Source organism: Ooceraea biroi, chromosome 12, assembly GCF_003672135.1.
Source record: "Ooceraea biroi isolate clonal line C1 chromosome 12, Obir_v5.4, whole genome shotgun sequence".
NCBI lineage: Eukaryota > Metazoa > Arthropoda > Insecta > Hymenoptera > Formicidae > Ooceraea > Ooceraea biroi.
In genome coordinates this window covers 69775-97227 of record NC_039517.1, presented here as the reverse complement: position 1 = coordinate 97227, position 27453 = coordinate 69775, and the positions used below count along the sequence as shown (strand labels likewise).

Below are 27453 nucleotides of genomic sequence, written 5' to 3'. Positions count from 1 at the left end.
ACTGTATTCTGATTCTGGTCACATAATCATAGGGATCGATAAAAATTCATGGAAAAGAGATGGGGGTGACAATTTCGAATTTTCTTCATTGCGTCGAATTGTGCCAATGACCAATTTCCACAAATTGCTAGATTTCCTAGGACAGACAAAAAAGATAGAATATACTTTGGTGATTTGTCAATAGCGACAGATAATCCAAGTCTGCGAAATCTACGAGGTATGTTGGTATGTACATGCATAAAAAGCAAGGATTCAGTTGGTTAAAGCTTTATTAAAATTGAGTGTTAATTATTCTTAATAACAGAATTAGAAATAGAAATTGATATAATAAGCTAAAAATAGTAATCGATTTAATTAGAATGCAGCGTTCGGAATTGACCAAACGTGCCCTAGTAACAATCAGCGCTTGTAGCATACAACCTTCTTCGTTTTTACAAGATGTGTTTGAGCGATACGTAATAAAAACCGTGATCTTAATCTCGAATAGATTCGAAAGAAAACGAAGAGAGAAATACACGCGTGTACGAACGAGTACGGGGATCCGACGTTCTGATTAGTTTCCAGGGCTTGCACGCGGAGCGGAGGATGAAATACGTATCGTGATCTCCTCCACCCCGCTCACACGATCACGTTTTACAATTAAACCCGTGCTTTCGAACCGCTGTACTGTATCCCAATCTAAAAAGGGAACAAAAGAAGAAGAAATCCGCGCCCCTCTTCCGAGATCACGGATCTACGAATAGTGATCGACAGCCCTGTCGGGAACATCGGACGCGTCGTAATTGGAATGTCCACATGAGGCTGCTGAAATTCCTGCTTCGTTATTTCCCACCAGGTGAGAGCGGTCGACTGCTGATTTAATATCGTACAATGCATTTGTGCATTAAAGTAATCAAACAATTACTGTAACAGCAATAAATTACGTATCCGAAACAAAGACAAGTTGTTAGTGCGAAAATTGTTTTTCAGGTCTCGCGTTGGAATACACGCAAGGCGGCGACATCAAGACAAAAATGATAGATCTGTTGGATTTGTCCGCTGAGTAATTAGACATTTTATTTAACGCACGTTTTGCATGACGGGCAATTTGAGAGAGACGATAAAAAGAGAAAGTAACCAAAACTTTACATTAACATTAATTCATTTTCATTTTCATTTTCATTCCGTTTAACGTCAAAACATGAAATCAGTTTTTATCTTGTGCACGTTTGGCAAGTAAAGAAACGAAACGAAACAAACCGAAGAAATTTTACGACGTACTTTTCAGAACGGACATAAGGACATTAGCAGAGAGCATAAGAGCAGCTGAACCTGTAATAACCGAAGGGGTTGTGGACCAGTTGATTGAGACCCTGCGTAAACTACAGGATAAGGTCTGCGACGTGGACACAAAACGCTACTACAAATATAAAACCCTACAAACACATCTCTTGCCCGTTACTAACGTAGCGTTCGATAAACTAGGTAAAAGGTACTTCACGTTCAAGTTGTCGCTTGATCATTCGTGAGTTGTATAGAACGCATGTATTTATAAATCACGCAGAGATCTTATTATATAACAACAGGATATTGTTGTAGGTATATTGCTATTGTGCAATATTATTTAGATATATGTATAATCATAATCACGGCCTGTCTAGGCTCTGGTGATTTGACGTTAAATGTGAAATCAATCGATATATAAGAATAAAAAATTTCATATTAAAAGTAAATTAATATAATTGTTAAAGCGCGTATTAGTGACTTTGACATTTGTCTGACAGATGCTTGACCGGCAGCTACGACCGAACTTGTAAAGTTTGGGACATTGACAGTGGAACGGAGCTTCTTACTCTCGAAGGCCATAAGAACGTCGTCTATGCCGTCTCCTTCAACAATCCGATCTCGTAAGTCAATCACTAAAATTACATGTAATCTACTTGGAAAACTTATCGATAGATCTAACAGGTTACAACGATGGTTTTGATTTTAATTACCGTTATTTCGATTCGACCGTCTCCAGGGACAGAATCGTGACCGGATCCTTCGATAGGACAGCGAAGGTCTGGTGTTCGCGGACAGGTTACTGCCTCGCGACCATGTGGGGTCATGATGCAGAAGTGACGGTAGCCAAGTTTTCACCGACGCGATGCGAGATCGCGACTGGGTCCATCGACGCGACATCAAAAATATTCCACGCGGAAACTGGTAAATATTGTCATATTGTCTCACACAATAAACGCACGCCAATTCTGCGCTGATCGATCGAACGTAGAGGACGACCAGCGCTAAATCCATTTCCAGCTATGCTGTTTTAAAAATCTCATTTATTTAAAGAATCTTTTAAAAAACTCCATTCATGATTTAAATCGATATTTTTTATTATTTATTTACATTTTTACTATATACTACCACTGCAAAATGATATGCAGTTATCATTTTATTTTTTACAAGAAACACCATTTTTTCGATTCTACAGGTCAGGAGTTGGGCACGTTAAATGGTCACAAGGCTGAAGTTATTGCGTTGCATTACAACGACGATGGAAACCAGATGATATCAGGTTCTTTCGATGGTACTGTGAATGTTTGGGACACGAGGACTTTCACGTGAGTTTCTCTCTTTTACCTTATCTCTAACATGCCACTTGGTGTTATCTCTCAAATATGATTATAACTCATGTAAAATTCGCAAGAGTCTCACAATTTATTTTTAAGAAATTAAGCCTTCATTTACTGTTAAATGTTTTTAATAGATTTATTTTAATGATAACGCGGAGGAATTTGTAGTTATTAGTGATATCGAATTTTTCTTGATTAAGAGAAATTATTTTGGTGATTACTATATTGACTCAACTTTATTCTGTTACGACTGCGAGATGACTCGCACTCGTTTTGTCGATACGTACATAGGATATAGAGGTCCGTGATAAATAATAGGATAGCAATAGAGCAATATAAACAGCTGGTGTAAGTTTGAAAGTAAAGCTGATGTGTGTACATACACGTACGTACGTGTGAGCGCAAATAAGCAGAAAAACTAGCTCGCGTCCATTTTTAGACGACACCGTTTGAAACATGATTATAATCAGACACAATTGTGAGACAGCGAGCAATAAGTAAATTAGTCGAAAACTAAGCATCTGCTCTTAATCGACGATGTCAGACGATCGAGTATGCTAAGCGGGCATCGCGCGGAGCTATCAAACTGCTTGTACAATTTCGACTGCTCGCTTATCGCGTCGTCCTCGATGGACAAGAGTGCAAAAGTGTGGGACATAAGAACAAATTCCTGCCTGGCTACACTATCGGGACACGATGATGAGGTGCTGGACCTCGCGTTCGACAACAATGGCAGAAAACTGGCGACCGCCAGTGGTGACACTACGGCGCGAGTTTGGAACGTGAACGGCCATTTCCAACAACTGGCTCTGATGAGAGGTCATCGCGAGGAGGTCTCGAAAGGTAAGATGTTTCATTCTTTCCGCATCAAACCCTCCGTCGTGTCAGATGATTTTTCAGAAATTTAAATTTACCGTTTCATAGTTTTCTATGTAACACAAATAAACTGTTGGTAATTACAATATATATGGAGAAAAGTTCGAAAGATCGACACGTCTATTATTTTAATTTTAATAAACACTCAATTTCTTTTAAAAAAAAGTACCGAATTACTTTGCGCACCTCATAGTGTGTTTCAGTCCGAACGGTCAGCAACTTTTAACCGGCTCGTCGGACAGAACGGCTAAACTGTGGTCCATGGATGGTACCTGTCTCCAGCAACTGCGAGAGCATACGGACGACATCTTCGCCTGCGCGTTTTCCTATACAGGGGACAGCATAATCACCGCCAGCAAGGACAATACTTGTACGATCTGGAGATGATTCGACTGGTTTCGCGTATGCGCCTAGCTGCTACTCGTCGCTCTGTTTATCGTTTACGTTGTGTATTTTTACGTTATCTAAATCTACGGTAGAGCTGCAGGTATAGCTTATCGTTTTCCGATGAACGGGGCGACGACGGTATATCGTTTCCACCTTTTACCAAATACACGTAGCGTCAAAAGTTTCATCACGGTAAGAAGATATTTGCAAAGACAAAGAAATTTTACTATAAGCAAAAGTTTGCTCTTTGCGAAATCTGCAAATATAACTTGCTGACTTGATAAAAAAACTTTATAAGTCTGTTAATAATATTGTTTATTAACTATAATATATAATTATTAGATATGCAAATTAATTCGGTGCCTTTAATTAACTTTATATCTTGCTAAATATTATTTCAAATTTGAATATTTATCTATGTTTTTGTGCGCAATATTCTAATAATAATAATTAACTAATAACACTAATAACATTGGTACGAATTCCTCGTTATAATATGCATCCAGTAATAGCAACCTGAAAAAAAGCAGTAATAAACACGATAACATATAATATATTTAAGATACTTTCACACACTAAGACATGCTGTTTGCATTCTAGCTTAAAAAAATATACTGCTAAAACCACTAAAATACTTTGCTCTGCATTGGTGAAGTTACTTTGACTTATATTTCTGATATTGTCGCGAGGGAAATTTTCCAACGAAAATTTGGTGATGAAAACCTGCAGTTGTTATTGCATGAGAACTCGGCGTAAACACAGAAAGAGTACGCTCCACAGCTTGGAATCACGCGACAAGCCATTTCCATTCGACTGCACTGACTGGGAAAAATTCAGAAAGAGGGTAAATAGGTTCTGCATACGTTAAGTAAAAACAACAAACAGTGACAATTCGAAACAAATGGCTTTGTCTAGGAAGAAAAAAAACAAAGGATTTCCTCTATACCAAATCCTAATTTGTTGTTCAAATAACAAATTTGCTACTTATATGTACGTATATAAGTTACGTATAATCGTAAGCACATCTTTCTTAAATACTGTAACATAACTGTTTATTAAATTATCTATGTAGACACAATACAAGCGGATACGAGCGTTATTTATTTACTTGTTCACTTGCGGTTAAGGCAGAATGACGCGAGCATGTATATTTCCGATGATTTGAACTTTGATGAACCGATAACATTATAAAAAAATAGCGAATGAAAGTCACTTTCGATGTTCCAATATAACCCGTTTATGCAACTGTGCTTTCTACATACTTAATATGTATTATATGTATGCAGATAATTTGAAATACAATAGACATGTCAGATTGCGAGTTATGTTATTATTACATAATCAACACGTGCATTATACAGATTTGTTTAATCTTTTTAGACAAAATGTGAAAGTTATGTACAAGTAACAGAGTCCCTACCGTTACTTGTAAAACTTATTCAAATAAACATATATTATAACAGATATGATTATCACTTGTCTTGTTTTTACATTATATATTTTATATCAAATATTATATCAATTTTTATTTCGTTCCAAATAACCATATAATAATATACACGCATATTTAATGGATATCATAAATAAATTTGCAGGAAATACATATACTTTACACGTAGGTATCTCGAAAAATTTTATGTTACATGCTTCAGTGTACAGCGTGTTACATACTGTATGTATAACGTAAACCCCACTCTGAGGCCAATCACCGACTTGGGACTACATCACGTTCAGTAGTTAGTCAGTGAGAGTCCAAGGCGATCGTCTCGTCGAGCTCGTCTCTGATCTCGCTCTCGCTTCAGTGTTCGTAAAATAAAACGCGATGTATTGCCACGTGTTCTTTAACCTTCGAAGAGAGTAAGACCTGTCGCGATGGGTACCATCTGTCATATCAAGATCGTTGACACAATCGTGTGCTATATCGCGTCGACATGGATAGCAGAATTGTATTATTAGCGCAAGTGCGACTCGAACTTCGTCTCTAGATTTTTGTGCGATTTTTCGTAAGTAATCACGAATTATATATCGCTCCTCTCATTTATTAATTATCACATAAGTATATTATAACGTATAAATATATGATTGTAAATGTAATTCATGATGACGCTGCAAAATCATTGCAAATAAATTATTGCTGACGCAATTATAAAGATATTTATTGTTAATATTATGATTACGGCAAGGATAATTCAAGATCTGGATGTCACGTGTGCTCTTACGTATATACTTGTTAGATATAGCATATATTTGTGCGTGACATCGACGAGGAAGGAGAGGGAATTGCATCTATCGCGTAAAACACAGCTGTGATCGTCAGCTCCTGCTCGTCGTTTTTCTTCCGTAAGCCTACGGTTACGTTAATTAATTATGTAGCGTCGCGAAACGGGCATGCAGACAGACGGAAATTAATTAACGGAAGCGTCGTCGGAGTATCCATCGAGAGTCACATAATTAACAGCATCATGGCTCAAGTCGAAACGCTGTCTGCACACAGAGTTCGACTTACTACAATTCCACCGTTTTGTTTTCTCTCGTTTTCACGTTGTTGCATCTTTTCCTGCCACGCGTCCATCTTACGTAATACGTAAACATTTAGAAATGCAAATGGAGTGACGAAGCATGTCGAGTTACTTTATTAACTTATCAGTAAGACTATTGCTGCGTAAAGCGAATCATCGCATGTGTTTGCTGTAAAGTACGAATTTGTATGAGTATTTCTATTCTTTCCGATTTCCGAATTAACGTCACTTGGCAGTAATGATACCTCTGTTAGCCATCTGTTTTCTGCCATTTGTAAAAAGCATGACGGGTATTACGACAGCACTTCCTGCGATTTGAGGAAATTATAATTTACTGAAATTTCATATTTGCAAACGGATCGCGCAATAAAGATTTTGCTGTTATTTCTGAGATAATTGATTTCGATACATTTATACAAGTGTATATACTTTATTTGAATATTTTGATGCTTTCTAAAGTCAAAATTTAAGTAACATAATTATTCTTTCAATATAAAATATACTTAGGTAATTAATTATACATAAAATATATTAATTGCCCTATAATTTTTTGTCTATTATTGGTTTTGCTAAAAAGATTTTTTGCAAAGCAGGGTTAAAATGTTTGAATTTTATGTAATTTGATCAAGAAACAATTGTAATACGCACTATCGGCTGCGTTTTTAAGTGTCCGATTAATTTTCTTAATTGCTTATATTAATATAATTTTATTTATAACACAGTTCCAACACAGGTTGTGATAATACTGTTATCGCGATTAAGCGAAAATCACAATAGCAGCAACGAAACAAGAACGTTACAATATCTTGATAAAAATCTACATCTTTCATACAGAAATATTAATATCTGATGAAGTCATTGATACGACTTTAATGCAAAAGATTGTGCGAAAGATGTCTACGAAATTTTTACGTAACGCCGAAAATATTGAGAGAGATACACAACTAACTATAAGAGAATAGAACTCGAAAGAACAAAATTTTTATAATTGGCATATAATGTCTTGTGCGTTTATTTTGTCACACAAAAGGGATGGGAAGGTTACTTGTCAACAAAGTGAACTCAAAAATGTCCTAATCTCGAAGAGTCTCGCTCGTTCAACTCGCGACGTTTTCTCTATTTCTCCTTCTCTCTGAATTTATCTGAATTTGAACAGTTTATGACGGTCACAAATAAGCGGTATGCTGGAAAAGCGTGATCGTTTTTATCGCAAGGTCAAGTTGATAGTGAAAATGCACGAGGTAATTATGAGTTGCCGTTCATGAAAATGCAACGGATCTGATCGTTGAGTTAGCAATTAGGTTCATTTAAGTTAAGTTTGTTAAAGAAAATAATAATTAGCATTTCAATGCTAAAAACATTATTTGTTTAAATTTTAGTTTAAATGTATAAATTTAATGATATATTTAACTTACTTAGATATAATTAAATTATTAAATATAATAATAAAAAATGATTAAATAAAATGGAACTCTCAAGAAAAAGTAGAAATAAAAAAAACTTAAAATCCAAACTTTTTTGCATACGTGAATTGTTTTATATACATTGTAAAAATAACAATATGAGCGAGTCTCCTGACGCGAGTGACCTACTATGTGAACTTAAAATTTGACTTGCGTAAAGATTAAGCTTGGGGGCGCGCATTCCGCGCAACGGGGTGCATAATAATTTAATCGCAATGTCCATTATCCTGTTACTTCGACCGTCCTGAATGCTATTACGTTTCATTCGCACCTATCAACAATCGTCTTATCGAGCCACTACAGTGAACACTCAAAATGCATCATGATAATGTCGAAGCCCGAGATATTATGATAAAGATACATATTGGATTATCGTTTCCTCATTTGCAGTATATTTAAATAACGAACAAAAAGTGTAATTAATATCTTTTCCGTTATACTACTACAATATCTAGTAAACATATAAGTCGTCAATAAGACACATATAAGTATATCTGAGATAAATAACGTGTAACTCAATAACTTACGTCTTTTTAATTTTCTATTTATACGTCATTTATATAAATAATTAATTTAAATAAATTATAATTATTTTCCAGATTACAACATGAATGGAATAAGTAATCAAGCCTTTGACGGCATCGAGTCGGTGGTAAGTCAAATAATATACTATTATATTATAATAGTTGTGTGTGTGCGTGCGCGCGAGCATATTCCATTGTAATTTGTCACTTTCCTTATTTATTTTTTCAAACAAAAGCATGATGAAGAGGAACTCAAATATAATAGTTGAACTAAAACTCTATTTCGATGAAGCGAAATAGAAATAATTGAATTCCAATCGCACATGTTTGCAAATAAGTAATATGCTCGTGCCATGTGGTACCACAAAGAAAAGATGCATTGACTTACTACTTTCTCCGTTTTTGCTTTCCATTCTTAATTATCCACCGGGCAATACGCCAAGTGCAATAGCGGCAAAGATTATACGTCGTACTATAAATGGCTATAAACTCTGGAACTGGAGCATGCTCTAATGCCATTATGTTTCATTATTATCGTATAAAAATTTATTTGATACATGGAACAGTACATTATTTAGTACAAAGTATTGTTCCATATCTTGTCTATATACGATTGACATATATAATTATTTATGCATATACATATTACTCTGTATTATTGTATATATAAACGCATATATTCCGCAAAATGTTCTCTCAGGAACTTCAAAGTTTTCAACATCGAACATCGATGTGTCATTGCGAAAAATGGGGCGACATTTGAATACTTTTTGCATTAATCAAGCATCTCGATTATGACGGGTAAGAGGTGTCACCTCTACTCAATGCTTTTTTCGACGAGATGATGTTTACGCGCATACACGATTACACGGAACATTAGAACTGGCCTTGTAACATTTTATTTTATTACGTTAATCTTAGGTAAGGCTTGCGAAGAATAAATTATATTGTATATTATTAGATTATCTTTAATTGTCACCTGCTTCTTTTTGGTTCTAAAACGTCCACGTTCTTTCCTGGGCAAACTGAAATCTCGTTTTAATCTTGCGAACGATAAGCCACGAGTCCGCCACCTTATCCCTTCGTGTCTCGTGCAAAGTTCGTACGTTCCGAAAGAATAAACAACCATACCGCACACGTACCCCGACGCGTTTTATCCACCGCAGCAGTGTTTGCCTTCGTGAAAATTTACATCTGCATGCTTGAAAAATTTGCATAAGTACATGTAAGGCGACACTGCGTAGAGCAGGTAGGGAGGATACCGTTATTCTTTTCTCCGTGCAGATATCCGAGTCTATACATGTACAAGGTATAGAGAAAATAACCAAATCGCCACTATCATGCCTTATTCTCTTTATCTTACTCCGATTTTTTCTTTTCCTCTTGTTTTTGCATACTTGCATACTTTGCATACTAATTGTAACTTTTTAGCGTGCTATTAATAAGCATTGCCTATAAGTTCTACTTGCAAGCTGTTTGCGGAAAATAAAACAGACTTTGCGTCAAGTCCCTATTTTTGCTCTCGAAAAATTTTTATTCTATTTCTGCCGAAATAAAACTCAAAGTATTTTTTCTTCTGTATTAAAGCTGCGATGTTATTGCTTTGTAATTATCTCTTATAACCCGATCGGTTTCCAATTAAGCTCCGATTTGTATAATTGGCACCTCTCGACTTGTTTGATTGGAGATTCAAAGTGCATAGAATGTGGAACCAAGCAAAAATAATTATAAATACATTAATTGCATTTAATTATCGAATTTTTGACGCCTCTCTTCATAATAAGACACTGTGTGGAGGTTGAAAATAGCAATCGAGATGTAAGCATCCTTTTTATTGTTCTCTTTCAGCTTAAAAGTCCGAAACAAGACTTTTGAATGGGACGCAGCTAAAGCGAAAGCCCGGTTTCGCTTTTCGTTCCCATTGTGATACCTATTTTCGGTAACATTGCTCGCGCGGACGAGGATAGTTTTATACCGGTTTAAAGCACAGAAAAGCACGGCCGAGCGCGCCATTGCGTTGCAATTGTAAGGAGTAGCGGCTACGCTACAACGAAGATAGAGGAACATAATGGCAGGAAAAAGAAAAAGAGGAGACACGCGCGGAGCGCGAAAATCGCAGCATACTCCGCCATTGTCTCAATTAATGGGCTATCCTCGAGGAATCCTGGAAAAGGAAGAGATAACAAGGAGGAAAGAGAGAGAGAGAAGGTGAAAGAATTCTGAAAGGAGATATCCATTGATATCTTTTTAATGAAAAAATAGTAAAAGAAAGCAATTTATTCGATCGATAAAGTGATTGATCCACAAACTTATATGCACATACATACAATAAGCTTATTATATCAAAGTAGATTGACCAACAAATCATGACTAACATCATATCGCTAATCGAATGACATACAAGAGATCATTTCTATTCCTGAATTTTCCAATCGGTGTGTAGGATACGCGCCGTGACTCGCATTCGCACAAGGGGATTAAAGATTAATGCGCGTGTTAAGAGGTACGACGCATGGACATAGCTGTCGAGCTATGATGATGATATGAAACAAAACGTGTAACTTCTTTATGTTTCTATACGCATGCACAGTCTTTGTGGAAGAAAAGATATCAATGAAATTTCGTATCATTGCGTAGTCTTTCGAGATGTCACTTTGCTACTCGGGTAGGTATATCCTCAATTTCGTCTTTTTTACATTTATGTCTTTAATTAAATACAAAATCATTCATTAATCTATTTGATATTTCGTGTAAGTATGTTGATCTCCTCTATTGGATTGACAGGAATACTCGTGTGAATTTTTTAGCAAACTTCAAACGCAAAACTTTATATCAATTCTTTATACAAAGTTCTGTATTTGAATTTTGCTAAAACAAAATCCACACAGATTTTCCAGTCAGGTTAATATTAATTAACATCTACATTTATAAACTGTTTCAAGTTATTTTTATTTAAATTATAAATAGGTATAAAATTTAAGATTAATTAAATAAATCGTATACCTATATAATTTAATTTTTTACAATCTTTTAATGAAAAAAATTGCGTTTGTTCTCCATTCATGCCAAAATTGTTTTGCAATGTTTTAAAATGATTATTATTTCATACAAATTTTCAAACGACAAATTGAAAAATGGTTAAAAGCTTTCTTAGTCTCCATCGTAATATGTAACTCGCTTGAGCTCGCCCACGCCCTCGAGCATCGACACGAACCGTTGTTTGTCTACTGTCATAGGCGCCGCAATGTACATCCTGCACGAGTGAAAAATACACGGTGTATTATAAATTTGCTCCGAGTGAATTTTGCGGTAAGAATTATACTATTGTCACATGATTTTTCACGCACGGAATTTTTGCCAAATTTTCGACTGAGTTACTAATTTGATAAAAACACAAGAAGCGAGAATAAAGTATTTTCATAACATGACTATATTAATTTTTTTCAAGGAAAATTCGACACCTATGAGATGGAACGATCGCGTAAGAGGCGACGTCCGCTCGCCGTCTTTTCGACGAGTAAACCCATACACGGCGTGTTCTTTCTCTCTCCTTCTTTCTCTTCGCAAGAGCGGAAGCCATGAATCTTTATTAAATCCACAAAATTTATGTCGAAGCAGTCGCGTGGCCCATGAAACGCGCGCGTTGTGCGATGGCTCCGAAAGAGTATTTATTTCCTCCCTCGTGCAACATGTGTGCGCGATACTAGCTTTGGTCGTTACTTTGTGTTGATACACGCACACACACACGATACACGCGCTAGCATTATGCGACATGACATATGTATATACATACGTCTGTGGAGGAGAGGGAACATATATACATATATATGTGCGCTTGTATTACACATAAAATGCGTTTTTTTCCTTTTCAGTGACGCGTCGCTTTCACCGAGCGTATAATCACACTGCCCGCGAGGCAAATGGACGTGATATTTAATTTGATGCGGCAAGTAGCTGTCTCCGCAAGGAGATACTTTGCTATATTCTTTCGCGCTCTCTCTCTCTTCCTAGTTTTCACGTAATAGTTGTAAAACAGAAAAATGTTAAAAAATGTGTTGGTTTTTAATTTTACATGAATATACAGTGCGTTTAATGATTCATACTTGGCGCCACGCCTCTTTAAGAGACGGTATTATCATAGTGATTTATTTCAATCTTTTCACCTTTACGTGCTGGCGTTATTGCCATCATAAATCCTCCTAGACACGTTCGCAATGTTTGATATATCTGACTCAACCTGCGCTTGTCTCCCATCTTTCGCGTACTTTAGGAATTTTGGCATTTCTGCGAGAGAATATCGTGAAACTTTCCTAATCAATATCCAAACCGAACTTCTCTTACGTTCTTGTGCTACATTTTCTTTTTCTACCAATAGGGATTAAGCGATTTTATCGCTTTTTTTCCATTCATACACACATTTTTACGCACAGTTATTTTGTTATCTGTCTCTATATTTAAGTGTGTGTAATATCTAAGGCTTATCTGTCCTCCGTTCTCTTCCACGCCACGTTGCTCTTATGGCATCTAGTAGCTAGAAGGCGAGTGCGGTAGATAGAGCTCCATGGAAAAGAAATTCGTTCGTGCGTCACCTGTTAGGTAGTAGAATTGTCGTTGCTCAAATTTTAACAGCCGAGACGCGTATTGAGTGCCGTATCAAGTCAGTTTCTCTGAATCATATTCATATGGTATGTATTCACGATGGTACGCTCGTGGATACTATCGTTTTCAGTACGAGATTAATCACGAATAGGAGAATTCATAGTCAAACGGCGATTCCAACAGTTTTATTAATTACACATTCCCAATCGCATCGACCTGGACAATTCCACGTGAGAATCGACAAGCAGTCTTATTACAGCTAAAATTACACATTAATTTGATTTAATTATTCTTTGTTGCAATTAATGTACCATTATAATTTCTGTGTATATTGAGATAATAATTCAACATACTGGTGAAAAAAATGTTTTCCCTTTTCCTCTCTCATTGACTTTTAACTGACAAAACGAAAATTTGTTAATATCGCTTATTCACGAGGACGCAAACGATGCAAAACCGATGTCAATCTTCGTGAGACGCTTATTAACCGTCTCGCGGCTCCGCCTGCGGTGTTATTACCGCGAGGTGCATAAATCCCCGCGAAAGCCAATAAACTTGATCGCATTCAAATGACGGGCGGAATCGGGTAACTTGTTCATCTTCTGGCGGCGAAGCAACAGCTAGCAGGGATGGTTTATAGTCAGGTCGGGGAAAACAGTATAGGAAGAGGTATCTAGACCTCCCTAAGTGGGAGGTAACGACAGCAAGGAGATAGACGGAGAGAGAAAAAGAAGGAGAGTAAGGGTAGTACGTCCGTAAAAGCGCCGGTGCTGATGGTTGGTGGTGGTACAAGTGGTGGTGGTGGTGGTGGTGGTGGTGGTGGTGGTGGTGGTGGTGGCGGCGGCGGCGGCGGCGGCAACGGTGATGGTTGTATACCGTGTTTGAACTCACGGGGGAAACCGTAAGTGGTGCAGAGAGAGAAGAGAGAGGGCGCGGGTGCGACTTCAGTCGCGTGCAATGCACGCTCTCGGTCGTTCGGTAGTAGGGTTTATCGAGGTCTGTTAATTATCATATGAAATTGCTTGCGATCGAAAATGTGCAAGATGCACGAAAAAGAGTAAAAAGGAATTTGTGAGATCGAGTCAGTGACATCGCGTCGTGCAATGAAACTTGACGGCAAATTCACGACGGTGGAAAAACGCGATCGACTCGCAACTGCAAAAATTGTCAACGGGAAAGAGAGAGCCCACGTGCGAGCAATGAAAGACGGCACGAATGATGGAGCTTTTGCTCGTGATTGCGATGATAGCACTATGAGAGCGTCGCGCGATTTATGATCTCGATTGCAATCGCGCGGAATTAGAATCGACGGAGTAGAAACAGAGATGTGATCGGCGCGGTGCAATTTAATACGATGAGATTTACAGTTTGTTGGCACGTCTGCGCTGGTCGAGAAAATCGCGATTAAAACCTCGCATAGAACGGGAAACACTGTTAAGGACTGGAGAACGAGAAAGGAAAAAAAAGGGGGAGATAAAACAGCAAGCGAGGAGACGTTTCGTTATTGAACGAATGTCTCCGGCATCGGAAAGTCGGCATCAAAACAACGCGAGAAAAATGTCGCTTTCGACTTTCAATCCTTAACAATTTGGTAAAGCGGAAGAGTGGAACATTACGACATTAAGCATTTATCGAATCCTCATGTGCGACGATCTTAAAGGCAAGAAGATAAGACGAAGATGAGACTGTTGTGTTTATTGGTGTGTATTTAATGGCACAATTAGTGGCCACGAGAGTGAGGAATACATTAAGTTCATTTTCTACGTGCCTTCCTTGGAGATTATCAGTTAACAGTATGAGAGACAAGTTTACATTTGGCGTGAGTATCGCTTCCGCATGTTATAGCGAATCTTTGTGGCTTTAACGAAAGAACTTTAATAAAGAAGAAGAAAGGAAAGTCAAATTTCCAGCTAGATATTCAGTTTGCGAGCATCAACATATAAAACGATCAGACTATCGCCGGGGATCGCGGTTCACCGAGATTATGCCGTATTTATCTCTTTTTCTACTTAGGAACAATCACGTCGTGTTGCGCGCGCACTTGCGTATTCATTCAAGTCATATATATACATATATAACTAGTTACCACTTTACTACTTTACCGTTTGCGAAGTTTATGGAGCAAAAATAAAGATTATAAAGAAAATACTAGATATTATAAATTTCCTATTTTATATTTCTCCTCTAGGTGTTCGAAGAGAATATTAATATTTCTTTGCGAATGAAGCGCGACATGTGAAATCGTTTGCATTTCGTGTAATAACGATAAATCGTCGTGTATGTAATTTATAGTCGGGAGTGCCGGACATGCACGAGACCCTGTCCAGCTTCCCGGAACAGTTCGGGGACAGTCCGAGGAAGTCGGAAATAAAGCCGGAAATTCTGAAGGAAACGGACAATCTGACATGTGGTTGGTTCTGGTTCAGGCCGGTTTACCTGCAGAGATTTCGTACTGCAAAATGGGCGCTTTTCTGGTTATGTTGGGCCGGAGCGATGCAAGGTACGTATCAGTTCGATTTTTCGCGCGAATCGCCCGACGCGTGTGATTCGCTATTACAAAAATTTCCTGATAAATCCTTTATTCGCGTGGAACATTTCTCAAATATTTGTGTGAGTCTGTGTGTGCGTGCGAATACATGATACATGTACGTCACCCGCGCACACTCATTACAATGTTGGAATGGAAATGTACAAAATTGCAACGACAATTTTCCTTCTCAAATATTATATTTTCGTAATCGCTACGTAAAAATCTGTTTTAATATTTTAATTTAAAAAATTGCAAAAATACTTTATGGAAAAATAATTCCGCTTTGCAGCAAGAGAGAAGTCTACTTAAATACAAAATTTCTTCAATAAATGTTTATTTTTCAAATATTCCCTTTGCAGATGCCTTAGCTTTATCCAAAATTCGCCAAGAAAAATAAAGTACATGATTGTTTAAAGAAGTTAAATCGTGGAATTTGTATTCAAGTTACATTGAAAATGGTTTGTGATTTTAATAAGTCGTATTAAAACTAGGAAAATGATAATAAAAGATGTAGGCAATTGGAATAATTTCTGGATGAAAATTGGGTAATGATACTCGACCATAACTCTGATAATTATTACGTAGAAATTTATCTTTTAACAAATGTGAACGCGTGTGTGTGTGTGTACGCGAACTTTATAATGATAATTAATTTGAAATAATAATTTAGCAAGGGAATGTGAATTTATCGATAAATTTCTCTCACCATCCTATTCTAAAAGTTAAATCTTTAATAATAGTAGCATACGTATATAAGGACGCCATTCGAAAAGGGTGGAGAGAGCGAATATCCCTCTCACAGAGTCTCTCCCTTCGAGCCTGTCATTAGCATCGGCGCATAAAGCGTTAACTCTCCTTCGATTATCCGAGATTAGACACAAGTGTCAGGGACACAACTATTTGCGCGCGCTCTCTATCTATTTATTTATCTAGATCTCTATTTATCCATCTATCTATCCACTTACCTATCAATCTATCATATTCTGTCTATCTATCTGTCCATCTATTTATCTATCTAGCTATCTTCCTCATGTTTGAAGAGAATTGAGGCAAGCATTGCGCCTTCGTAAATATAATTCCTCGGTAGCGTTTGACGAAATACAGGGTTAACAGTACTATTCGAACGCAATTTTGGAGCGAGCCAAAGGGCGGACAAGGGAAGGATGCGGAAGGGTGATGACTGACGATAACTGACGGGAAATCGGATCGAATTGGTTGGGCCGATATCAACAGTTTGCATTTAGTATTCAGGAATGGGTAGAAATCAGGTATATTGATGTCGTCCGGCGTGCTCACATTCGATGGTTACATATTCCTTCATAATATACGTTAATGTTAATAACTTGTTAACTGTACAAAACTCTACAAAAACTCTACAAAAAGAAACTTGTCTTGTCATTTAAGCATGCTTTTGCACTGCTCAAGACGAGCTAAATATTGTTTATTTATTAAACTAAAAAAAATATCTTTTTATTTATGTGATTAATTATACATATAATTCCAACTGTCCTGCATTGAATAATAAAGAATTAAAAAATAGATTAATGGCGTGAAATATCTTTGTGAATGCATTAATGCATCTATCAATGACTGTATAACAATGATATACATATTATACATTGATGAAAAAAAAGAGAAAAAATGCGTTAACGGTTCACTGAAAGACGGCGCGCGTAACGAAGTGCAATTTTCGTTAAAGTTGCCGATGTGATAGGCGTTTGCACGCTTCTTCCTTCGAGACTAGAATGTATCCGTTAAATGCGTCCTAAGGGAACCGTTTACCCGATATTATCATAATGTGTTGAAAACTAGAATAAAACCTTGTACCAATACATTGTGACGTTGCATTTATACATTATAATAATGTATAAATTTATTGTATCGTGTAAAAATGGAATTGCAAAAATACTTTCATTTTATTTGATCTACATATTTAACTCTTGTACGACAATCTGTTCATCCTCATGCTTTCGTTATTTTCAGGGATGGTCGTGAACGGTTTCGTGAACGTTGTTATAACGACGATAGAGAGGAGGTTCGGATTAAAGTCGTCGGAGACCGGGTTGATAGCAGGCGGCTACGACATCGCCAGCTTCCTTCTGCTCGTGCCAGTAAGCTATCTCGGCGGCCGTGCAAAAGCATCAAAACCGAGGTACGCTGATAACAACGTGCGCGCGCGTCTCCAGAACGCCATTGTCTTATGCATTAATATTAATACCGACATATCGCGCCCCTCCCTGTCCTCCTCTCCCTCCGCAACCATTTGCTCATAAATATTAATCTTAACGTCACTCTGTCCGATATCGTCGACGTTAATCTCCGTCCCGTTTCTTTACTGCGTCCTCGACGCAGCCTCCGGAGGACCCTTTGCTCGTAATCGACAATCGATAGCTCCGCGAAAATCTCAAATTTCAACGAAGGTACAAAAGTTGACCTCGCAAAACATTGTTATGCTCGATTCAGTAATGGAAATGATAATAGTAATAAATTCAGCTCTAATCGGATATTCTGGAATGTCGCAGGTACATTGGCATAGGTGTTCTAGTCTTAGGTATAGGGAGTCTGCTATTTGCATCTCCGCATTATCTCGCCGGTCCGTACAGAGGCGGTCAGCAAAAGGAGAACGTATGTCGAAATGTGGCCAATGCGTCGAGCCATTCGGTAAGTGATTGTGAATTATTATATCATGTCTAGGAATAAGTTTTCCAAAATTTTCAAGAAGCTAACAGAAGATGTCTATTTAAAAAACTCAAGTCTCCTCAAAATGTTCTCCGTATTGTTGCCAAAGACGTCATGCCATTTATCGGCCAATCCCCTCATGAATTTGGCGGCTTCGGAACAATAAAGTCATCGGTACATTTTCGTACGCCGTTGATTAAGAAAAAGTGTGTATCGGACAGGCTGGAGATTCTAAGAAGTGAAATAAATGACAGTCCGAACGAACTAAGTCTGGAAAACATGCTGTATAGCAGAGAACTTGCTAACCAGAATTTAACATGGCCCCCTTTCAACGTGTTTAGTTGCATAAGTTTTAACATTTGTTATAAAGTTTATTCTTAAATCGACGATGTATCGCGATAATGAACATTTACATTAATATCAAGTTTTCGTTAAATCGCAAATATTAAATTCCAAATTGACCACGACATAATTAAAAAATCTGTTTTGTAATCCCATGCTTTTCTCCATTTCCACTTCTACCTCACGTAGTTTGCCTAGCGAATCGGTGACGCCAGATTTATCATTATTTCGGCCACTCAGATCTCCTGCACGGATCAATCTACCGTTCAAGCGGAGCTAGAGCCTTACAGTGGCGTGTACTTAACCATATTTCTGGTAGCTCAGCTGTTACATGGCGCCGGTGCGGCACCCTTTTATACCCTTGGAGTTACATATCTCGACGAAAATGTCTCGAAGAAGATGTCTTCAGTCTATCTAGGTAAAATATTATTATTATTGGCTCACGAAAATGTTTACAGCATTTCTCTCTCTTTATCTTTCATCTTTTAACTAATTTTAATACAATGTGCGATATATTTATTGGATTGTTCCGTATATTTCTTATTAAAAAATATTTAAAAAACAGAATAATGTGCGAAATAGTACTATTTCAAATCGTATAATATATTTCAAAACTTACTTCTCTGATTTCGAGCAAATTTTAACATGACGGATATGTATGCTTAAATATCATCCTTCAAATTAAATGATGCTGCTATCAGCAGAAAAATGAAAATTTGGTTTCCTTTCTGAAAGATACACTCCGTGTATATTATATTATACATATATAGCTTTCTTATACCATATTATATATTATGTTGCCAGGTATTTATTATACTATGGCCATAATAGGACCAGCATTAGGATATGTCATCGGTGGTGAATTATTAAAAATTTACACGGACTTTCTTACGATAGATTCTTCAACGTAAGTATTAATGTTTTATGTGACCATGTAAATGAATTTCTGTGATCTAAGTCGAGTCCATTCGCCCATGTATTGAATTATCCACTTATATTTTATGCTAGTTAAACCTATTGGTCCTTGAGATTTCTCTCTCCAATTCTTGTAATACTATTGTATACTACGTTCACTAAACTCAGAGATTTTTTTCAAATTTATTCAAATATTTTATTCAAAACCGTGCGTTTCTGAATGTTATTGGACATGTTATCGGATGTACTATCCATTTGTATACATTTATACTATGTAGTCACATGTACATACATAGACATGTACGTACCTACATACCGTTGGACAGATCGGCGTAAACGACCGATAAATCTCACGAGAATTTAATAAAGCTGCCGCTGACGCGCGCGACTAAACGTTCTCGCGTTATTAAGCGAAAAAAGTAGAAAACGCATTTAGTGTAACAACGGGGAAGGTCGGAGACGAATTCCGACAGCATGACAGTTATGCGTTCCTTCCTGTCTTCGTTCGACACTTTCCGCAACATTTCCTGTAATATATTTTGCAAATAGAAGGAACGCGCATATCTTTCTCGTTTTATTATAATTTTTTAAAAGTAAAAATATTCTCTTGAAATAATATATTTAAATGATTTTGTAATACAACTGTGTTTGATAGCATTGTATTCGATAAGTAAGTAAAAAGGAAAAGGGAATTATTCATCTAATGAAATATTTATATGTCTATTTTATATAGTGATCAATTTTTCAGTTTTCAATTATTTACAGTTATAATTATTGCTTTTTCTCATTTCTCTATTTCTGTGCATGTCAGTTTTAATGAATAAGGCTAAGAAAAGTCATATTAAATTTATTATATTTGCTTGTACTTGTACAAGCATGCTTTACAGGCTTATCCAGTTCCTTTCCATCTTATTCATCCCCCGCTGCAAATTATCTGAAGAGATAAAAAATAACTCTCAAGATGAAAAACGTGACAAGTACCTCTCACTGACGCACATCGAGAATGTGTGCGCGCCGTTACAAAAATATTCCGCGTAGGATCATTAGGGCGTATAATGGGCCGAGATTAATAGCGCGTGTAACTCTGTCGATGTATAATATAATATGTCTCACGAGGAAAATGTCAAACGGTGAACCAATGTTTGATGATGACGTTCACGTTAACCTTCAGAACTTTCTCTGTCAGTTCATCCCCCGGCACTTAGGGCACAATCAACTTCTATTTGTCTACACGTCTCCCCATGGACCGCTGTTCTGGCTACCCTCCACTCCTGCATCAACCTCGTTGAGTCACTGTGCCGCCTCAAAATTGAATTAATCATTATTCGATATAGCAATATTCTTTTTTTTACAGTACATGTGTAAGCGCGCGCGCATTTACAAATCCTCACCCTCTCTTTAACTCCTTTTTTTATCTTTTTTTTCCTCTCTTCTTCTCTCCAATTCGCCTCTTCTCTTTTCCTTCTATTCCTCACCGTTTTTTCTTGAGAAATAATTAGCGATAAAAAGTTGGTAAATAAAATTCTCACTTTTTCAATGATTCTCTCATTGAATTACTACTCTCATAGTAATTTACCAAAATTTTTATTGATTTCAGTTGAGTAATGAGTTAATTCAATTAATAAATTAGTTCCAATCAGATTTAATCTTTTGATTGAGCGGGTCACACGAAAGCAATGTTTGTTTGAACTGAAAATTTGAAGAACACAGATATTATCAGTCAATATCATCTCTAAAATCAAATTGCTAAAAAAAGTCGAGCACTTGAAGGCACTAATGTAATGATATCCAGCAAGCAATGAATAATAGATAGATAATGAATGATAAATTATATAGATCCACGATGTAAATTCTTTGAATACAGTTTTCCCTTTTTATACCTAGGATAGTCGGTCAGAAGCTCTTCTCTCTTTTTTATCCATGTCAATTTATTCAGCCTCAATAAAAATCTAATAAGGCGACCTGTGAACTCGTTTTATTTTCGTCTACTCACGTCTATCGTTATGAGACTCGAAATGAAAAGACATCAAAATTCCATGATCCCCAGAATGCAGAACGGATTCTAAATTTGTTTTCCAGGGTAAAAGATCCGATAAAAGATCAGATAAAAGATTCTTTGATAGATTCGTTGTTTGCATTGCGAATTATGTAAGTTGTAAATTATGAAATTTCAGGATCGGACTGATTCCCGACAGTAATGTTTGGATTGGCGCATGGTGGATCGGTTTCTTGGCGGCAGCTGTCATCTGTTTTGTTATCGCAATACCTGTTCTGGCATTTCCAGCAGCTTTACCTGGTATAATAGTAGATAACTTTTAAAACAAAGTAAAATTTTAGATACAATGAAAAACAAATTTAAACGAAGCAACTTGAAGCAACAGCTGTAACATTCAAATAAAGTTTGGTAACTTGAGAAGCGAAGAATAACAATTTAAATGAATACCTTTTAAAGAAAATAGTTATGCAATATATTGTTAAAGGAGACCAAAAATGTAATATTAGGTACAAATTAATTGTATAATAACATATAATACATAATTGCTTTATATTATATATTTAAACATTTTTCTAAAATGTTATATAATTAATTTACATATATATATGTGTGTGTGTGTGTGTGTGTGTGTGTGTGTGTGTGTGTGTAACAGTTAATATTATACTTAATAAATTATATATGATTACAAGCAATATGTTATGATTACAAACAATGTATTTAATAATAATAGGCGCATAAATTAACTAGGTGCTTTTTTGAAGAAATTGAGTCTTTATTTAGAGAAGAATAATAAATACATCAATCTTTAAATTTTAAATATATTTTTCTCCATTTATTGGACAAGTAAATTCCCTCTGGAAAAAAGAAAAATAAATAAAGGTTTAATTTCTTTCAAAAAAAGCACCGAATTAATTTATACATCTATCAATTCATGCTACATATACACATATAATTCATTGTGTATAATATCAAGCTTCATAAAACTTACTAAAAAGATGAATGATTCTCTGAAATAGGATCGGAGGAATTAGCTAAAGACAGAGTGTCAGAGGCACACGAGAAATCGACACGGTCTACCGCTGGTACGGGGGAAGCGTTTTCCAAAATACGAGAGCTGCCACGCGCCCTGACTGAGCTGCTCGGAAATCCAGCATTCTTCATGCTGAACCTGGCAGGTGCCAGTGAAGGGTTGCTGATCGCCGGATTTGCCGCCTTCCTGCCGAAACTGATTGAAAATCAATTTAGCGTCAGCGCCAGCTCGGCCGCGCTACTGATGGGTGAATAATGTGTCGCAATTCAATTAATAATCTATCAGACTGTCCACAGCGTGCACGATCTCACATATTGTATTAGATGAGTGAAAAAAACTCATGGCAGTTTTTCGATACATGACATTACAAATGCTCATAACGGCAAATAGCAATGCTTTGACTGCCGATAAAATGTCATATCATAAAAAGAAAAATCGATGAAAGCGATAGAAATTATTCAAACACATACGAATCAAATAAGAAACACGATTCACGTTGTATAAGTTGACAATGAAATTGCAATCGGCAAATTGTGAATGAATTCACGAAATATATTCTACTTCAACAATAATTAATTAACGTATGCTGTAATTAATTAATTAATTACAAGAGAATATATCATATTTTGTGAGACAAAGTTTATTAGCTAATGACAAGTTATCTTGAATTTCGAATATGTATTTTACTAAATTTATTATTCTACATAGTTAATCATTTATTTATTCCACGAATTATTATTCTTGTTCCTTCTTTCTACTTTTTATGTCATTTAAGATACAGATTACTCGGATTGTTTGGCTTATTCAAATTTTTCACACATGCGATTTTATTATACGCGATCTTTCTTTTTACGAAAGCTCGAATGCGAGATCACATTCGAAAATAGACAAATACATAAACTGCAACGAACAAATGTTCACATATAAATACACATATAAATTGGACTCAATTCAGAATCAGTATATCAGAACATTGATTTTCTCGTTTTCAGGATTAGTAACTGTACCGGCGGGAGGCGGTGGTACTTTCCTCGGTGGCTATCTAATAAAACGCTTTAACTTGCCCTGTTCTGGCATTTTAAAGTTTTGTTTGCTAGCCACAGCTGCCTGTATCGCTTTTACACTCTGTTTCGCTCTAAACTGCCCAAACTTGGACTTTGCCGGATTGACTGTGCCCTATCAGAACAATACAAAGTTCGTATAATCGTCCGTTTGATGTAGTGCATATTTAATGTTGACTATGTCCACGCTATGTCAACCAGATATTTGGCTGACACATTTTGTTTTTATTTCCCTGGGATTGCGTCATCTATTATACTTACGGATGATGGTCCTGCTTATCCAATTCTGAATAGTTTCATCAAGTACTTGCAAGTATACAAATAGTATTAGCTATTATAAAAATGATGTAAACTAGATTTAACGCAAGATTATAGTATTTAGTGTGGATTCTATGGCGAATTAATAATGTAGTCAATATAATGTTAAATGAAATCAATTATAAATTTGCTTCTATTACAATTATGCTCGTTACTTTACGCGGTATCTCATTGCAGAAAAATCGCGTTATCTCTGGAAAACAATTGCAATAAAGGCTGCGGATGCTCGAGGTCACAATTTGATCCAATATGCGGAGTCGATGGAATCACGTACTATTCGCCTTGCCACGCCGGATGTTACCAAGAAACACTAATAAACGACGTCAAGGTTGTTATGTTACATATCTTTATGCTACGGTGTAAATCATTTCACTAATAAGTTTGTTTTTCGTAAAGTCGAGAAATAAAACCTTGGTTGACGCGGTGGTTATATTAAAATTTATGGTGTTTATCTCTTTATAGGTATATATGGACTGCAGTTGTATACACGCACCGGCAATGAATCTAACGACTAGCGACACAGGCAATATTGTTCAGTATGAAGCTATCAACACTACCTGTAGCAGTACATGTTCATATCTGTGGCTGTTCATCGTTCTGGCATTTTGCAACATGTTCATGACTTTTCTGTGCACAATGCCGGCACTCTCATCCACATTACGAGTTGTGCGTGATGATCAACGCTCATTTGCTCTAGGCGTACAGTGGATTAAAGTACGAATTTTGGGCACGATACCGGCGCCCATGGTATTCGGTGCTCTTATAGATGACACATGCATTTTGTGGAACGAGACATGTGAGGGTAGAGGCGCGTGTCTCGTCTATGACAATTACTATATGAGCAGGTTGGCCAATAACACGATTTATTACCATGATTTCTTTTATCAAATCAATTTTTTCATTGCGATTTAATCCGATACGAGAACCCAATGATTATTAAAATACTTTAATAGAAAGTTACTTCAAAATCGATTTTCCATCGGTTTCCATCTATTATAATTTTTATTACATAATATATCACATTACACCTATTATACGTACATAAATAGTTAACGAGTTTTAATTAAAATATTTTAAGTTATATGGTATGCAATTTTAAAATGTTACAAACAACGTTTACAAAATGTGACATTGCAATTAACTTTGTTTTTATTAAAATCAAGATTAATTAATTTTTATACGAAAAAAGGAGAATTATTTGGCATATTTAATATTATTTTTTGTCCATTATTTCTTTCAGATACATGCTTGCTCTGGCTTTTATTGGAAAGGCAGCTTCGCTCCTTTTCTTTTTCCTAGCGTGGTGGACGTACGTTCCACCAGGCGGTAGAGGTATCAACGAAAACTCTCGGCAGCAAACCGCAGCCACTCTAATGCTGAGCGACACGTCTCAAGAAGCTCAAATAGTACCGATCCCGTAAATTTGGATTACTTTGTACCTTCATAAAGTTATCCTCTTAGAATTGCTACTTTGCGGGACAACAAAGATAATTTATCATTGGGATAAACAAATATTCTAACCCCCTTTTTTTATACGGCGAGCCGTTGTGTAGCCGTAGATAAAAACGATTTAAAAGTATGGGAAGTCACAAACAGGTAGGCAAATATCAAGTTATCAATATGAAAGATATTGATTGCGGCAATTCTCGCGGAAAACGGTATTTCTCTTTTGCACGTTGAAAAGATGATGAATTTTTATACCTACATATATATCTACACACGTACACGCACATATGTCTCAGCTTGAAAGTCGATTAAGAAATATGAAGATGTGTCCCAACATGCCAAAAAGCTTACATTGAGAAAAAATCTATTGGATCAACAAAATTGTTTAAACAAATCAAGAATTAAAACATTGAATTTAATGAATAAATTCAACTCAAGTAATTATTATAACAAAAGTTACAACATTAATGCAATTCGTTAACACTTATTCAATTTATTCAACGAATATTGTATTTATTTTTAAGATGAAACGGTTGATTCTTTCAATCCACTTTCAACTACTCTTTTTCTCAATGTATGGTACTCGAAATTCATCAAGTTTCTCCAGTAATAGAGAAACAGTTGTATCGCTTGTAAATGTAAGTTAAATATCCAGTCTGTGCAGCTCGAATTTACGAGCTTTATTTATACAATGTGAATTTTTGTAACATTTACCTTAACATTTACTGCGCGCGCAATTGTCAATTAAAAATCTATTAGCCTTTCAGCATTTTCTATGATGGTAACTATATATCAATAGCATTTTATATTCAGAGGAAAACGCAACGTACGTACGTATAAATTTCGGATTGTACTAATACATGTCACATATGTTATATCGTACGTCAATTTGATATCGCGAAAATTCTGCGTCATTTTTCACTGTAATTATTTTTATTAAACGACGACGATGCAAACATATGCCTAAAGCACGTATTATATATATATGTCACAAATAAATGAAAGCATTTACATACAGTTTGTTATACACGGTCCAATTTTGGTCCCCTTCCCTTTGAAAGATCTGCCATTTTCTCCAAATCCTTCGTCTATAAAATATGTCATTTTGCATTAAAATTGCACATGCGTATTAAATTCGTATTTAAAAAATTTTACCTTGTTCTTCTGGCAAATAAAATAAATTGTAATAGTCTATCCGTATCAAAAAAATGATTTCAATATACAGCTGACCGAGCTGACGCAACTCGCGACTGGTCACCGAAGCCCAATGATTGCAGAGAGTTATCCATTGCCGATAAAAGCAGTCCCTCTTCTAGCGCCTTGTAAAGAGCTTCTGATGAATTATTATTAATTAATTAATACATTGCTAAGTTAGTGATATGCCATAATTCTACAAAGATTTTATAAAGTAAGCGTGATTAAGAAATCATAAATAATTTTTGCTACTCATAAAAAATATCATACATAACAAACAACTTATATCTAGCTCGCAATAATATATTAATATTAATTGTTCTCTATTACACATTTTCTATTAGAAACGCTGATATAAAAATACATATTTTTTATACATATGCACGCGCGTGCTTATGCACCACTAAGAAAATTTATATTTCATATAAATGAACGCAATTTAACGCAACATAAATATTATTATAAAACATTTTTATAACGTAAGTTTTATGTATTAGAACATTAGATCTACCTTTCTAGATGAACTGACAATCGCTCGGCCTCTTGGTCTAGGGGTATGATTCCTGCTTTGGGTGCAGGAGGTCCCGGGTTCAAATCCCGGAGGGGCCCATCTTTTTACAGATGGAAATTAATTTTTTTAATTACTAATAATTATTATGTATTAAATGATACTTTGATTGTTTGATAGCAGATATACTATTTTGGCAAGTCATGTCACTTTTATCGTTAGTAAGAAAATCAATAAAACTTTCGTAAAATTTTGAAAATAGTTATTACTTGTATTCTTATTATATTACTTATATAGTAATATGTGTATACGTATAAAAAATATTGACTTCGTTAATATTCCTAATACTTAGGGATACAAGGCGATACTCGATACATAATAACATAAGGCGACCTTAAAATTACCGCGTCACGACAATCGGTACGTCGCTACGTCGTCCTCTTGCGCAGCGGCAGCAGCGTCGCGA

The 27453-nt window shown here is 36.1% G+C and overlaps 2 protein-coding genes and 1 non-coding gene across 6 annotated transcripts; all 3 read left to right on the top strand.

Moving 5' to 3' along the window:
• Positions 1-102: 102 nt before the first annotated feature.
• Positions 103-4210, top strand: LOC105286110 (dynein assembly factor with WDR repeat domains 1). Its single transcript, XM_011350778.3, has 8 exons — positions 103-835; positions 970-1042; positions 1268-1471; positions 1764-1886; positions 2003-2187; positions 2459-2588; positions 3145-3443; positions 3670-4210. The coding sequence occupies exons 1-8, from the start codon at positions 796-798 to the stop codon at positions 3861-3863; spliced, it is 1248 nt and encodes a 415-aa protein (XP_011349080.2). The 5' UTR covers positions 103-795; the 3' UTR covers positions 3864-4210.
• Positions 4211-5615: 1405 nt separating this feature from the next.
• Positions 5616-26302, top strand: LOC105286109 (solute carrier organic anion transporter family member 4A1). Of its 4 annotated transcripts, XM_011350776.3 has the most exons (14): positions 5616-5866; positions 8445-8497; positions 15261-15468; positions 17482-17650; positions 18021-18159; positions 18760-18937; positions 19324-19426; positions 21609-21730; positions 22447-22707; positions 23453-23654; positions 23816-23830; positions 24017-24167; positions 24302-24684; positions 25080-26302. In XM_011350776.3, the coding sequence occupies exons 2-14, from the start codon at positions 8453-8455 to the stop codon at positions 25258-25260; spliced, it is 2157 nt and encodes a 718-aa protein (XP_011349078.1). In that variant the 5' UTR covers positions 5616-5866; positions 8445-8452; the 3' UTR covers positions 25261-26302. The 4 variants fall into 4 exon arrangements, with proteins under 4 accessions (XP_011349078.1, XP_011349079.1, XP_011349076.1 ...); XM_011350777.3 differs by lacking the exon at positions 23816-23830 and having other exon boundaries at positions 5617-5866; XM_011350774.3 differs by lacking the exons at positions 5616-5866; positions 8445-8497 and adding an exon at positions 13831-14787.
• Positions 26303-27016: 714 nt separating this feature from the next.
• Positions 27017-27088, top strand: Trnap-ugg. The gene has a single exon. It is a non-coding gene; the product is annotated as a tRNA-Pro (tRNA).
• Positions 27089-27453: the final 365 nt, after the last annotated feature.

Coding starts and splice junctions, on each gene's coding strand:
- LOC105286110 (XM_011350778.3), top strand. CDS start 796: ATGAGGCTGCTGAAATTCCTGCTTCGTTATTTCCCACCAG. Junction 1,887..2,002: donor TCCTTCAACAATCCGATCTC/GTAAGTCAATCA, acceptor GACCGTCTCCAG/GGACAGAATCGTGACCGGAT. Junction 2,188..2,458: donor AATATTCCACGCGGAAACTG/GTAAATATTGTC, acceptor TCGATTCTACAG/GTCAGGAGTTGGGCACGTTA.
- LOC105286109 (XM_011350774.3), top strand. CDS start 14,680: ATGGCACAATTAGTGGCCACGAGAGTGAGGAATACATTAAGTTCATTT. Junction 17,651..18,020: donor GCAAAAGCATCAAAACCGAG/GTACGCTGATAA, acceptor GGAATGTCGCAG/GTACATTGGCATAGGTGTTC. Junction 18,938..19,323: donor GATGTCTTCAGTCTATCTAG/GTAAAATATTAT, acceptor TTATGTTGCCAG/GTATTTATTATACTATGGCC.